Source organism: Macaca fascicularis, chromosome 1 (assembly GCF_037993035.2).
Source record: "Macaca fascicularis isolate 582-1 chromosome 1, T2T-MFA8v1.1".
Lineage (NCBI taxonomy): Eukaryota > Metazoa > Chordata > Mammalia > Primates > Cercopithecidae > Macaca > Macaca fascicularis.
In genome coordinates, this window is record NC_088375.1 from 227,028,578 (window position 1) to 227,044,519 (window position 15,942).

Below are 15,942 nucleotides of genomic sequence, written 5' to 3' on the forward strand. Positions count from 1 at the left end.
TTTCTCACGTTTTACATGCACAGAGTTTATTTGTTGTTTTTACTTAAAAAGATACCCAATTGAAATATTAATGATTACAAACAAATTCAGAGTTAATTATAAATTCAGTTGAAACAAAATTTGTTTGGATTAAATTTACACTGTGAATTATAATGAAGTTTCACTCAATTGCAAATGATTTCCATTCACACAGCATCTTGTTTTTCATAAATCGTGACCTCTGACCAAAGAAAACACAGCTTTTTGGGTAACATTCATGTAAACATTGAAGCCTATAATATACATTTTTATTACTATTTTCAATAGTCATTAATATAAAAAGTTAACAAATCTGAACAACAAAGTTTAAGCTGGGGAGAGCCCCCTCGGGGGGCGGCGGTCAAGCTGCTGAGCCCCCTGCTCACCACCAGCAGCAGGTGCAACCTGTGAGTGCGTGAACGTGTCCACCCACAGGAGGAGCGCTCCTCATGCCCTGACAGTTCTGCCACAAACACCAGTTTCAAATCAAACCTAGTACAACATGTACTCCATAAAATGTGTACTAAGGCAAAGAAATAAGCACATTTGGATAATACAAATATCCAGAAACAATGGAAAAGAAAGGCTTCTATTAGAGAACATAAGGCTTAGCATATATGAATGCACAATGATCCTGAGAGCTACAGATACCATTTTTATTTACATCAGCAAAAACTGTATTACTACAGAAGGTCACTGACAGACAATCTACTGGCTGGTTAATTGTTTCAAATTTGATTCTTTATCAAGCAAAAATATCACACAACCTGAACAACACACAAAGGCTTCAGAAATCACTTAACTATCAAGGTGGAGCAGACTATAAGAGCTATTTATAAAACAGGAATATTTGCATGGAACTGCTTAATATTAGAAAATTCCAAGAACTGTCAAAGGCAGCATTTGAAAATAGCGCTGACATCTTAAGATGGAATTACCATCCAGAAAACCACTACTTCGAAAGGAAATCTGAGCTACCGGGATGCTCATCATGGATAAAAAGGTCAATTTTCCTAATCATTATCAGGATGCATTTACAAAAACCTGTAAAACTTCAAAGGAGAAAGAAGTATTTTCCTAAAAAAAAACATAAAAAAACCAAAAACCAAAAACAAAAAAGGAAGAAAAAAATAAGTTAGTTTGTTGCAAGTTATATAAAGACAAAAGGTTACTATAACCTTCACTTTCTTCTATTTGGTTTTTCTGATCTGCAGGGGTGTGAATTTCATGTGTCCTTCCAAGTTTAAGAAGGAAGCAGGGACTTCTCTAAAGAGCACCAGAGAGTGAGTTGATTTACCAAGTAAACAATCACACTCACTTCTTAAAAGACACTGTGAATTCTGTAGAATTCACTGTAGACTTCTGAAATCCCTACTCATATTAGTGATATCAGGAGGTGATTCTCTACTACAAACGCCACAGAAGGCAGTGACTGATGGGGCCTGCAGGGCCCCGTGGGCGAGGACAACTGGGCTGCCTGGATGTTTTCTCCTTTGCAGTCCCCACGACACTTACCCCTGTTCAAGGGCAAACAAAAGGCAGTGCCAATCAGACCTGTGGTAGGGCTAGAGTGACCTCTTTTGTGTAAATTGATTGGAAAGAAAGAGTTAACAGTTAGTTTTGGTAAAAATGAACATTTAAACACAAAAATATATAAGGATGATACTAGCTTTTACATTACTTGTAAAACTTTTCACAATCATTATTTTAAAAACAAAAACACTGAAAAGGGCAACAGCACTGGTTGAGTAAGAAGCTCTTTCAATATTACACATGCAAATGCTAATGGAAACTCTCACAAGAATTGGCCCATGGTAAGCGGATCGATTTTTAAGATAAGGCTTTCAGAATTTCACTGGAAGGTGAGAAATCAATAGGAAAGGGATCTACAAGGATGGAGGCCAAAACTCAACCCCCAAAACCTAGTTATCCCAGATATGCTAACAGACAATATGTGCTAATGTGTTGTGAGAAAACTGGAATGTTTTATCTTAATTATGGAGGGGAACGCCAGGTTGAATGAAGCCTAAATGAATGTACTGCATTCATGGAAACCATTATGAAAAGTACACAATCTGTAGGTGGGATTTCTTCAAACACTCTAAGGGGAAAACAACTTATGTAACAGAACAAAATAAATTAGGCTAAGGTTTGGGGCTCATTCTAGCTCTACTTCTAATTATAATTTACTCTGGGTGACATCTGAAATAAAGATACACATACCTCTTTAGAGGCCATCCAATCTCTTTAGCAGACAATTCAACTACAAAAAGAGCCTAACTGGCCATTTTAATGTATCAGGAACAAAGAGAAGTAAGATTTTGTATACAATGTCTGCTTCAAAAAGATTATGTGTATTAAAAAATCAAGAAGAAAAAATCTTAACATTCAATGATAACTTCATGGTCATTTAAAAGTCCAGGACTTAAAAAGGTCTGTATTTGTAACGTGTCTTAGAAAGGGTATGAAGGCTCATCCTCACAGTCACTCAGCTGCTGTCTTCTGCCAGAGCCTGACCGCAGGATGTGGCCGCACCATCAGCTGAATCTTCATTTTCGCAAGTGACACAGGCCTCCAAAAAAGAACAAAAGCAGGCGAGTTACTTGATGTCAATGTCACCTGAAGAGTTTTAAAACAGTAAAAAGCTGGTCACACGTTTCTAACTTCCCAACTTATTCAAGTCTGAAAATACTCATTATAGTTCATTCTTTATTACAACTATTTTTATTTTTTTTTTGAGACACAGTCTTGCTGTGTTGCCCAGGCTGGATGGAGTGCAGTGGTGCGATCTTGGCTCACTGCAACCTCCACCTCCCAGGTTCAAGCGATTCTCCTGCCTCAGCCTCCCAAGTAGCTGGGACTACAAGTGCCCGCCACTACACCCAGCTAATTTTTGTTTTCTAGTAGAGATGGGGTTTCACCATGTTGGCCAGGCTGGTCTTGAACCCCTGATCTCGTGATCCACCAGCCTTGGCCTCCCAAAGTGCTGGGATTACAGGTAGTAGCCACCGTGCCTGGTCTCATTCTTTATTATTAAAAGGCAAATAACAAATTGTTTAAATATAGTCATGTGCCACATGATGTTTCAGTCAACAACAGACTGCATATATGATGGTGGTCTTGTAAGATTATCCTACCACGTTTTTTTATGGTATCTTTTCTATGTTTAGATACGTAAGTACCACTGTGTTACAACCGCCTACAGCATTCAGGACAGTAACAGCTCTACAGGTTTGTAGCCTAGGATCAAAAGGCTGTCCCATAGAGCCTAGGAGTGATTGTAGCAAGCTACTCCACCGAGGTTTGTGTGAGTACACTCTAGGATGCTTGCACAAAACATCCCCATTACTAAGTGGCGCATGGACTGTGCTTTTGTTTAAATTGCCGTGGGCCTCATTTTTCATATACCTGTCTATTTACAACCAGAACAACACTGAAAAAAACAAAGACACTTACAATAACCAGCTCAGCTCCCGCTTTTTGGTAAGACCCTACCCAGCCATTCTTACATGACAGACACTCATTCTTTTCTTTGAAAATGGAGATGGGGAGATTATTCTGAGAAGATGGCAGAGTAGAAGACTAGGACTGTCTCTCCTCACCTAGACAACTCGACTGACAAAATCAGTCCAAGGCAACTATTTGGAACTTGAGTCTATCTGAAGGCCCGCAACTTTCTGGGAAATGCTTAGAGGGTAAGCCGTGGTTGCCTGTGGTCAATTTCAGCTTGAAGCACAGTAGCAACTACCCATCCCTGACCCTGGGCAAGGCATGTATTCCTGGAGCACCTTGCACACAGCTTGTGGGAGTCAGAGTGGGCAATAAGGACCCTGTCTTCCAACAATCAGAAAATAAGAATAAACCCTGGGAAAGGGGAGAATCTGGTTTCCAGAATTACTACGTTATTAGATTCAAATGTCTAGTTTTCAACCAAAAAAAAAAAAATCATTAAGGCATACAAAGAAATGCCAAAGTACAGTCCCAGCTTGTCCAACCCCCTGCTGCCCATGGGCCACACGTGGCCTAGGATGGCTTTGAATGTGGCCCAACACAAATTTGTAAACTTTCTTAAAACATTATGAGTTTTTTTTGGTGATTTCTTGTTATTTTTTAGCTCATCAACTACTGTTAGTGTTAGTATACTTTATGTGTGGCCCAAGACAATTCTTCTTACAATGTGGCCCAGGGAAGCCAAAAGATTGGACACCCCCGGTATAGCCCATTCAAAGGCAAAACATAAACCAAAAGGAAAAGTCTCTGAGAAAGATCAGATAAAAGAATTGCGAGACAAAGACTTTAAAACCACTGAAAGATGATCAAAGAATTAGTAGGGCACAGTGGCTCACGTCCGTAATCCCAGCACTTTGGAAGGCTGAGGCAGGTGGATGGCTTGAGCCCAAGAGTTCAAGACCAGCCTGGGCAACATACTGAGGTCCCAGCTCTACAAAAAAAAAATTAGTTAGCCATGGTGGTACACACTTGTAGTCCCAACTACTCGAGAGGATCACTTGAGACCAGGAGGTAGACGCTGCAGTGAGCCATGATCATGCCACTGCACTCCAGCCTGGGTGACAAAGTGAGACTGTCTTAAAAAAAAAAAAAAGAAAAAGAAAAAGAAAAAGCTGGGTGTGGTGGCTTATACCTATAATCGCAGCACCTCAGGTGGCTGAGGCAGGTGGACTGCTTGAGCTCAAGAGCTCCAGGTTGGGCAACGTGGCAAAATCCCATCTCTACAAAAATTAAAAAATTAGCTGGGCATGGGTGGTGTGTGCTAGCTACTTGGGAGGCTGAGGTGGGAGGATTGCTTGAGCCCAGGAGACTGAGGCTGCAGTGAGCCATGATCATGCCACTGCACTCTAGCCTGGGCAACAGAGTGAGACCTTGTCTAAAAAAGAAAAAAGAAAGAAAAAGAAAAAAGAAAAAGATGATGAAAGAATTAAAGAAAGGCATGGAGAAAATCAAGAAAACAATGTATAAACAATGTAAATATCAATGAAGAGATAGAAAACCTAAAAAGAACCAGAAAGAAATTCCGTAAATAAAAAGTACAAAACTGAAATGAAAAATTCACTAGAGGGATTCAAAAGCAGATTTGAGCAGACAGAAGAAAGAATACATGTATGAAGACCGGACAATAGAAACTGTCAAGTCCGATGAACAGAAAGAAAAAAGACTGAAGAAAAGTCAACAGACCTGGAGGACATGTGGGAAACCATCAAGTGGACCAACATAAGCACTACGGGGGCCCCAGAGGAAGAAAAAGAGAAAGAGGCAGAAAGATTATTCAAAAAAATAATGGCTGAAAACTCCCCAGGTTTGATGAAAAACATGAATGTAAACATCCAAGAGGGTAAATGAACTCCAACCAGGATGTACTCAGAACTCGGAGATCCACACTGTAATTAAATACCATGAAGTCAAAGACAAAGATAATCTTAAAAGCAGCAAGGGAGACTGGGCGTGGTGGTTCATGCCTGTAATCCCAGCACTTTGGGAGGTCAACGCTGGCGGATCACGAGGTCAGGAGATCGAGACCATCCTGGCGAACATGGTGAAACCCCGTCTCTACTGAAAATACAAACAAATTAGCCGGGCGTGGTGGCGGGTGCCTGTAGTCCCAGTTTCTAGGGAGGCTGAGGCAGGAGAATGGCGTTAAACAGGAGGCGGCAGAGCTTGCAGTGAGTGGAGATTGTGCTACTGCACTCCAGCCTGGGAGACAGAGCGAGACTCCGTCTCAAAAAAAAGAAAAAAAAAAAAAAAAAGCAAGAGAGAGGCAACTCACACATGCAGGAGATTCTCAGTAAGATTATCAGCAGGTATCGGTATCTCACCAGAAACTGTGGAGTTCAGAGGGCAGTGTCCCAGTGTATTCAAAGTACTTAAAGAAAAAAACTGTCAACTAAGAAATCCTTTGCCTGGCCAAAAGTAAGGGAGAAGTGAAGACATTCCCAGATGAACAAAAGCCAGGGAGTTTGATACCACTAGACCTACCATCCAAGGAATGCTATCAGAAGTCTTGCAAGGTTGAAATGAAAGCACACAGACAATACCCTGAAGCTGTATGAAGAAATAAAGATCTCAGCAAAGGTAAGTATTATGATTGTAACAACGATGTGTAATTCCACTTTTTGTTTTCCACATGATTGAAGAAGCTAATACATTCAAAGAAAACTAGTAGTCTATAAAATCCAGTATTATTTTAGCTTTGATTTGTAATCCCATATTTTGCTTTCTATATAATTTAATAGATTAATGCATAAAAATAATTATGTCTTTGGAAACACAATGTATAAAAACCTAATTTTATAACTTCAGTAATTGAAAGAAGATGGAGATGGAGCTCTACAGAAGCCGAGTTTTTGTAGGAGGTTATCAAAGTTAAGCTGGTATAAATTCAAATTGGAGTGATATGTTAGAATGCTAAATGTAATCCCCATGGTTATCACAACGAAAATAGTTACACAATATACACAACAGGAAATGAGCAGGGCACTATATTTCACTTCAAAAAATGAACTAAACACAAAATATGACAGTAATGCAGGAAATGAGGGAAAAAAGTCTTTAAGGCACATAGAAAACAAATAGCAAAATGACACAAGTAAGTCCTTCTTTACCCGTAATTACTTTAAATGTAAATGGGCTAAATTCTCCAAACAAAAGACAGAGATTGACTGAACAGATTTTGAAAAGCACTATTCAGATATATGCTGTCTACTCACTTCAGATGTAGACACAAACAGGTTGAAAGTGAAAGGATGTAAAAAGTTACATGCAAATAATAACCAAGAGAGTATGGTGTGTCTATAAGTCAGTCACACCAAGACAAATAATGTATGATTTCACTCATATGAGGTGTGCATAGTAGTCAAATTCATATGGCTCTCGCCTGTAATCCCAGCACTTTGGGAGGCTGAGGCAGGTAGATCACTTGAGGTCAGGAGTTTGAGACCAGCCTGGCCAACACGGTGATCTCTACAAAAATTAGACGGGCGTGGTGGTGTGCGCCTGCAATCCCAGCTACTCTGGAGGCTGAGGCAGGAGAATGGCTTGAACCTGGGAGGCAGAGGTTGCAGTGAGCCAAGATCACGCCACTGCACTCCAGCCTGGGCAAGAGAGCAAGACTGTGTCTCAAAAAAGAAAAAAGAAAAAAGAGAGAAGAGAAAGAAGACCAGTGGTTGCAAAGGGTTGGGAGAAGGAGGAACAGGGAAATTATTGTTTAATGGGTATAGAGTTTCAGTTTTGCAAAATGAAAAAAGTTCTGGAGATGGATGGTGGTGATGGTTGCATAATGTGAAGATATTTAATATTCTTGAATTATATACTTAAAAACAGTTCAGAAGGTAAATTTCATGTTACGTGTATTATACCACAATTAAAAGTGTTAATTTTTAAAAACGGGGGTAGTAGGATTTCATTGTCTTGCTTACTTCATAAGCCTTAATATTTTTTTTAAAACACCTAAGTTTACTCTCTTTTTTTAAAGTATTTTTACACACACACACACACACACACACACACACACACACAAATTATTTGTCTTTTTTGAGACTGGCTGGAATGCAGTGGTGAGATCATAGCTCACTGTAGCTTCAGTTTCCCAGGCTCAAACAATCTTCCTGCCTCAACCTCCTGAGTAGTTCGGACTGTAAGTGCACACCACCACACCTGGCTAATTTTTTTGATTTTTATTAGAGACGCATTTGGCTATGTTGCCTAGTGTGGTCTCCAACTGCTGATCCTCTCACCTTGGCCTCCCGAAGTGCTGGGATTATAGACGTGAGCCACTGGACTAGGCCTACTTGCTTTTGTTTTTAACTTGACTCTTCAGCCTCCCACATCTTGATACATGTGGGAATAAAGATCTCATTACTAGTACAACCATCACTACCATTACCACAGCTGCCACCAACACTGGTTGGGACCACTGGTAAATCAAAGCTTTACTGTTCAGGCTATTCACAAAAAATCTCATTGAGAAGACCTCATAACAGCAAAAAGACACTTAGGTCCCATTAAAGTTTCTGCTTGGTATGAATACTACCCTCAGGTGTGAATCTTACATCTTTTTTTTTTTTTTTTAACTCTTTTCAAACATGCAGACGTATCTGAAATACGTAACAAATCACCTATCAAATGCAGTCAATCACGCATCAAAGCAGGTGTTTCTACTCTTTATTGTCCCCTAACATTCCAACTGGTAGAAGAAAAAACCACCTGGAGGCAAAAAGACCTATGTTCAAAATCCAATGAACTGCATGGCCTTGTATTAATTATTTAACATGTGTATACCCTACTTCTTGCTTATTGGTAAAGAGGGAATAATAACACCTACCGCAGAGGTAAACTGTGTGGATTAACGTTTTCAATGGGATCATGCAAGAGCATGACCTATATTAAAACCACTACCTGGCCAAAATACATGAGTATATGACAGCCATTATTATTGTGCTTACTTGAATGTTGATTTCTTGAGGGACAGTCTGGCTTTGAATCCAATTATACACCTTGGCCAGCTCCTCCTTTTGCCCATGAGAAAACTGGGGCTGCTGTTGCCTCATACTTTCTAACTTTTCTAGGTCTTCTTTTAGTACAACTTCTTTAACCCTGAAAACAAACAGAATCTTAATAGTCCTGAATAAGACACAGGGTTCTTTTCATGTCATGTAAGAACAGCACTTCTTTTTTGGCTGGTAATACACTTTACATTTTCTAATACATGAGGCATACATTAAAAAAAAAAAACTAGATCATTTCCTTGTCAAGTTGGTAAAGGCTTTTTTCTTGGTGGAAAATATCTATATGATGTTTTAATGAGGTGTATGAAAGAAAGAGATTTCCCTTAGCTCTTTTATTTTAGAATGGGGCAAAAAAAATCAAGAGTCTAAAACAAAAAGTTCTTGTACTTGTGTGCCATCTTGGAAAGCACCGACTTTGTTTCCTTGTCTCATGATGTGTATAAGATCTGTTTAGTATGGATCTGAATATAGGTGACACTATCTCTGCCACCCTTATTTTAAGAAATCATTCATCACTTGACTTCAAATGAATAAATTTGAAAATACATTTCTTAAAGAGAATTTATAAAACATTCAGTAATTATTTCGTCTTTAAAAACACATTAAGAAACCAGGCGCAGTGGCTCACACCTATAATCCCAGCACTTTGGGAGGCCCAGGTGGGCAGATCACCTGAGGCCAGGAGTTCAAGATCAACCTGGCCAACATGAGGAAATCCCATCTCTACTAAAAATACAAAAAACTAGCTGGGTGTGGTGGTACATACCTGTAATCCCAACTACTTGGGAGGCTGAGGCAGGAGAATCTTGAACCTGGGAGGCAGAGGTTGTAGTGAGCCGAGATGGCACCATGGCACTCCAGCCTCCAGGGTGAGACTCTGTCACAAACGAACCAACCAACCAACCAACTCCATCTCTGCTAAAAATACAAAAATTAGCCAGGTGTGGTGGTGCACACCTGTAATCCCAGCTACTAGGGAGGCTGAGGCAGAAGAATCGCTTGAACCCAGGAGGTGGAGGTTGCAGTGAGCCGAGATTGCTAAACTGCACTCCAGCCTGGGTGACAGAGCGAGACTCCGTCTCAAAAAAGAAAAAAAGAAACCACAAAAATAAAAAAAGTGGGTCTTCTAAAGTGCTTTCTTACCTCTCAGGTACCTGATATGTCATGAGAACACACTCAGGTGTCTGCCGTATCATTCTCCAGATGGACTCTTCAGCGTCATTAGGAAATGTTTCTTTTTTCTGTACATCCTGAGATTGCTGCCCATTTTGGGAGATTTTAGAATAAACACTACTAGTAAAGTATATACTGCTGTCGCTGCTTCCTGTCAAAAATCAACAACAAATAATTAGAAAAGACCTGTCTGACTGATCTGCCAAACTGGCTCTCATTCTTCAAAGACTCTTGCCTTGGACAGTCCTCCTCCTCAGCCAGCCCAACCATTATTTCCGGGAAAGTTCCTCCTCCCTGTGAACAGCTTCCTGGTTCTTTGGTCTTCCTGAGATCTCTTTTTCCATTCCTAACGAGCTATCACTCTCAAGGTTACATACATTGCCCTTTATCATCACCCATAACTGTTCCATCTCCAAAATCATTAACATCTCAGCTTCACTTTCTCATTGGCTTGTTCAATTATTTCAACTATAAATGTGTTAACAGTGTCTTAGTCTTCCTGTATTTCCTTCATTATTCAGCCTGGAGTCCTCAGTTCATCATTCAGCAACATACCTTGCAATATCTTAGACTTATTTTTCCCTCTGACTTTTCATAACTGTCAAAATGCCAACTCCGATAAAGATAATTATTGACTTTGTTCTTACCTAAACCCAAGTAGCCAAATACGTAGAGAAAGTCACATACAACAGGGTACAGTGTTTCTACAATAAAAAACTCATCATCACCAACCTCAAATGAACCATTAAAATGCTACAGTTCTCTGGTCATGCACTAACCTACCCCCAGCAATGACTATTTTCAACCTCTCTATTTCCTCCCTCAATCTCACCTATTTTATAAGGAAAAAAGCCATCAGAAAGCAAATTAATCATCTTTATGATACCAAACATACACAATTAATGATATAAGTACCCCTCCTCACCTTCCTCCTCTCACAACAGAGAAACTGTTCATCCCAAGGACCATCCCTTTATGGCTGCTATGAAGCCTTATGGATCATTCCTTTTCTATCTTGCATGTGACCCTTCTAGATCCTTCTCACTGACTTTGAAAGAATTAAAAATACCAATTTAAATTTTTTAAAAAAGTATGTAAATAAAAAAGTAATAAAAACATTTTCTTCATTAAAAAATATCTTTAGGTTGGGCATGGTGGCTCACGCCTGTAATCCTGGCACTCTGGGAGGCCAAGATGAGAGGATTGCTTGAGGCCAGGAGTTTGAAACCAGCCTGGGCAACATAGTGAGGTTCCATTTCCATAAAAATAAAAAATTAGCTGAGTGTGGTGGTACGTGCTGGTAGTCCCAGCTACTCAGGAGGCTGAGGTTGGAGGATTGCTTGAGCCCAGGAGTTTGAGGCTACAGTGAGCTATGATTGCATCAGTGCACTCTAGCCTGGGTAACAGAGTGAGACCTTGTGTCAAAACAACAACAACAAAACACCCACACAAAACAACTTTAAGAGGTTTTTACTGATTAAAGCAAAAATAGTAACAGTGTTATTGTGGGGTTTTTTTACACGTTAAAATGTATGACAAAAATAGCACAAAAGACAAGGAGGACATGGAAGTACTCTGTCTTAAGGTTCTAATATATAAAGTGATAGAATAGGTATAATATTTGAAGGTAAACTGTGGTAAGTAAAAGATGTGCACCGTAAAACCTAAAGCCAGCTGGGCGCGGTGGCTCACACCTGTAATGCCAGCACTTTGGGAGGCCGAGGCGGGCAGATCGCCTGAGGTCAGGAGTTTCAGACTAGCTTGGCCAACATGGTGAAACCCCATCTCTACTAAAAATACAAAAAAATTAGCCAGACGTGGTGGCGCATGCCTGTAGTACTGGCTACTTGGGAGGCTGAGGCAGAAGAATTGCTTGAACACGGGAGGTGGAGGGTGCAGTGAGCCGAGATGGCACCACTGCACTCCAGCCTGGGCAACAGAGTCTCAAAGAAAAAAATAAGATAAAATAAAAATTTAAAAAAAAGTAACTCCTAGAGCAAAAACTTAAAAAAAAAAAAAAAAAAAGGTATGCTTGAGAAGCCAATACACAATTAACCCAAAAGGAGGAGGGTAGGAGGAAAAAAAGAAAGGGCAGATGAGACAAACAGAAAATTGGCAGCAAGATGAAAGATTTAACTTAAACCTAACCATATCAACATTTACATTAAAGGTAAATAGTCTAAGCAAGCATTGCAGTGAAAAGGCTGAGATTGTCACATGAATAAAAATACCCAACTATATGGTGGTTACAAGACTTACTTTAAATATAAAGACACAGATTAGTTAAAAGTAAAAAGATGGAAAAAATTTACCATGTAAATGCTAATCAAAATAAAGCTGGACTGGATACACTGATACCAGACAAAGCAGACTTCAAAGCAAGACATCTTTCAGGATAAAGAGAGCAATTCATCAGCGGATATAATAACCTCAAGTGCATATGCACCTAATAAAAGAGCTTCAAAATAAATAAAGCAAAAACTCACTGCACTATAAGAAAAAATAGAGAAATTCACATTTATAGCTGGACATGTAAGAGCTATATCATAACAACTTATAAAACGGATAGAAAATCATAACAGAGAAAGTTGGATCAACATTATCAACCAACTTGATCTAATTTACATTTATAGAACACATGACTCAACAACAGCAGAAAGCATATTCTTTTCAAATGCACATGAAACATTTATCAAGATGGACCAAATTCCAGATTATTACACAATGTCTGGGTAAATTTAAAAAATACAAAACAAAGTTCTCTGACTGCATGTAAATTAGAAATAAAATAAAAATATCTAAAAAAAATCTCCAAATATTAGGAAATTAAGCCTTTCTAAATAACTGAAAGATCAAATAAGAAAATACAAGTGAAATTAGAAATATTTTAGACTGGCCAGGCACAGTGGCATATGCCTGCAGTTTCAGCTACTCAGGAAGCTGAGGCCACAGGATTGTTAAGCCCAGGAGTTTGAGGGTGCAGTGAGCTGGGATCATGCCACTGCACTCCAGCCTAGGCAACAGAGTGAGACCTTGGTTCAAAAGGTCTTGGTTCAAAAAAAAAAAATTGAAGCTGCATGAAAATAAAAATACAACATACCAAAATTTGAGGGATGCAATGGTTAGAGCACTCAATAGCATTAAATGTTTATATTGGGGGGAAAAAAATCTCAATTCAAAGATCTAACAAGCGTCTACCTTAAGAAATAAGAAAAAAACAAATAAAAATCCAAAGTAAAGAGAAAAGAAGTAATAAAAATTAGAGCATAGGCTGGACGCAGTGGCTCATGCCTGTAATCCCAGCACTTTGGAAGGCCAAGGTGGGCGAATCATGAGATCAGGAGTTCAAGACCAGCCTGGCCAACATGGTGAAACCCTGTCTCTACTAAAAATACAAAAAATCAGCCTGGTGTGGTGGCAGGCGCCTGTAATCCCAGCTACTCTGGAGGCTAAGGCAGGAGAATCGCTTGATCCCAGGAGGTGGAGGTTGCAGTGAGCCGAGATCATGCCACTGCACTCCAGCCTGGGCGACAGTAGAAGACTCCGTCTCAGGAAAAAAAAAAAAAAGAGCATAAATCAATAAAATAAAAAAGCAAAAAAACAATACGCAAAAAAACCCCAATGAGATCAAAAGTTCTTTGAAAAGTTATTAAAATTGATAAACATACAGTCAGATTGAACAGGAAAAATATTAATACCAGCAATAAGAGGGGTACATTACTATAAAACCTACAGACATTACAAGGAAAAGGGAATATTTAAAACTTTATGCCAATACATTCAACAAATTAGATAAAACAGATACATTTCTTAAAAGATACAAATTACCAAAGATCACTAAGAAACTGATAACCTGATTAGACCCATATCTATTAAAGAATTTAAATTTGTTGTTAAAATCCTTCTCACCAAGAAAACTCCAGGCCCAGAAAGATTCACAGGTAAATTCCACCAAACATACAAAGAAGAAATAATACCAGTTCAGCACAAACTCTTCCAGAAAACAGAATAGCAAATAATAGTTCCTAGCTCATTTTTTGAAGCTAAAATTACTCTGATACCAAAACCAGACAAAGACATTACAAGTAAAGAAAGCGAATGGACCAATATTCTGCACAGAGATGCAATAATGTGTAACAAAACATTAGGAAGATAATCCGACAATACACAAAGAAGGATAAAAGAGCATGACCAAATGCAAGGTTAATTTACTATCAGAAAACTGATGTAATTCACCATATTAATAGAATAAGGGAAGAAAACCACATGATTATCTCAACAGATGCAGAAAAGGCAACTGAGCAGACTAGCAGCAACAGAAGGGAACTTCCTCAATCTGATAAGGGCATTTAAGGAAAACTTATGTTTAACATCATACTTAATGGTGAAACACTGAGTGCTTTCCCCTTAAGACTGTGAACCAGGGAAGTGTCTATTTTCCTATTTCTATTAACACTTCACTGTGAGTCCTAGCCAGTTCAACGAGGCAAGACAAATAAATAAAGACAGATGGAAAAAAAGAAGTAAGATTATATTTGCAGATAATAAAGACTATGTAGAAAAGTCTTGCAGAATCTACAAGAGAGCTACTAAAACTAATAAATGAGTTTAGCAAGACTGCAGAATATGAGTTAAAAACACACAATTTGATTACATTTCTACATGCTAACAACAAACAACTGCAAATTGAAAATTTTAAATGCCACTTACAGTAGCATCAACAATTACAAAATCCTTAGAGATAAATTTAGCAAAACATGTGTAAGAGATGTAGGCTGAAAACTATAAAACACGGCTAAGAATTAAAGATCTACATAGAGAAATTGTTGTACTTGTGGATCAAAATACTCAATATCATTAGGAAGATAATTATTCACAAATTGATCATCTATAGATTCAACACAATTTCAATCAAAACACCAGAAGACTTTTTTGTAGAAACTGAGAAATGGAATCTATAATTTTTATGGACAAAGGACCTAGAATATTCAAAATCATTTTGAAAAGAAGAATTAAGTTGAAGGATTTACTTCACCAGACTTCAAGACTTACTTGAAAGTCACATTGCTCAAAGTTGTGGTACTGGCCTAAAGCTAGCCATACAGATCAGTGGAACAGAAGAGTCCAGAAATAGACCCACACATATATGGTCAAGTTATTTTCAATGAAGTCGTCATGGCAATTTAATGGGGGAAAGATTAATCCTTTGAACAAACAGGGCAGGAACAATTAGATATCCCAATGTAAAGAAAGTATATTGACCCTTCCTCATACCATACACAAAAATTAACTCAAAATGGATTACAGATCTAAGCTATAACTGCTATTAAGGGTGCGTCTCAACAGCATCATGCTAACTGAAAGAATCCTAATACAAAAGATGGCATGCTGTCTGATTCTATACGTAAATCATAGGAAAAGCAAAACTAAAGTGACAGCAAACCGTTAGTGGCTGCCAGGAGACCAAGGGTCAGGGCAGAGATGGACTGGTGAGGGTCACAGAACTTTTTGGGGTGACAGGAATGTTCTATACGGTGATTGTGGTAGTGCTTACACGAAGGTACACATCTGTCAGAATTCTTGTTTGTACCCCTAAAATTGGTGAATTTTATTGTGCATAAATATACCCCAATATACCTGACAAGAAAAAAGGAAAAAAAAAAAAACCCTGTACTTCCACATCAGTGCCTGGGGTACACAGTGAGAGCTTATCACATAGTGAATGCCTGGCAATGGAGTTTGAAACATTAGTTGTCCTGATCCACTACCTGATGCTGCAGAACCAGTTCCGGACAGAGATTCGCAGGGAGGTGACCCCGTGGACAGAACGCTGGCAGTAGGATGGGATGGAGTCCTGCTGGGAGGCGATCCCATGGACAGTGTGCTGGCAGTAGGATGGGATGGATTCTCCCTGGGAGGTGACCCCATGGACAGTGCACCGGTAGTGGCAGGACTGCTCTCACTGCTACTGTTGCCTGCAACACACTGCTAGAAAGTAAGGGCAATGAAAAGACACTTTAATCTTATCACAAAATACAGTAGTGTCCTCCTTTATTCATGGTTTTGCTTTCTGTAGTTTGTTACCTGTGGTCAACCGAGGTCCAAAAATAGTAAATGGAAAATTCCAGAAATAAACAGTTCGTAAGCTTAAAATTGTGATCCATTCTGGTAGTGTCATAACATTTTGAGCTGTCTCATTGTTTCCAGCCTGTGATAGGAATCATCCCTTTAT

General features: G+C 39.0%; 1 protein-coding gene across 50 annotated transcripts in view; it reads right to left on the bottom strand.

Annotated features, from left to right (window-relative positions):
• PER3 (period circadian regulator 3) overlaps window positions 1-15,942 on the bottom strand; it is a 60,760-nt gene continuing 44,818 nt past the window's right edge. For 11 of the 50 annotated variants that reach the window (XM_074021590.1, XM_074021621.1, XM_065530324.1 and 8 more), the window contains 4 exons: window positions 15,479-15,695; window positions 9,681-9,861; window positions 8,475-8,625; window positions 1-2,590 (listed from right to left, as the gene is read on the bottom strand). In XM_074021590.1, the coding sequence (XP_073877691.1) occupies window positions 2,507-2,590; window positions 8,475-8,625; window positions 9,681-9,861; window positions 15,479-15,695 (633 nt within the window). In that variant the 3' untranslated portion in view covers window positions 1-2,506. Of the gene's footprint in view, window positions 2,638-8,474; window positions 8,626-9,680; window positions 9,862-15,478; window positions 15,699-15,942 lie in introns of all 50 variants that reach the window. The other 39 variants (XM_074021582.1, XM_074021554.1, XM_065530297.1 and 36 more) reach the window with 10 other exon arrangements.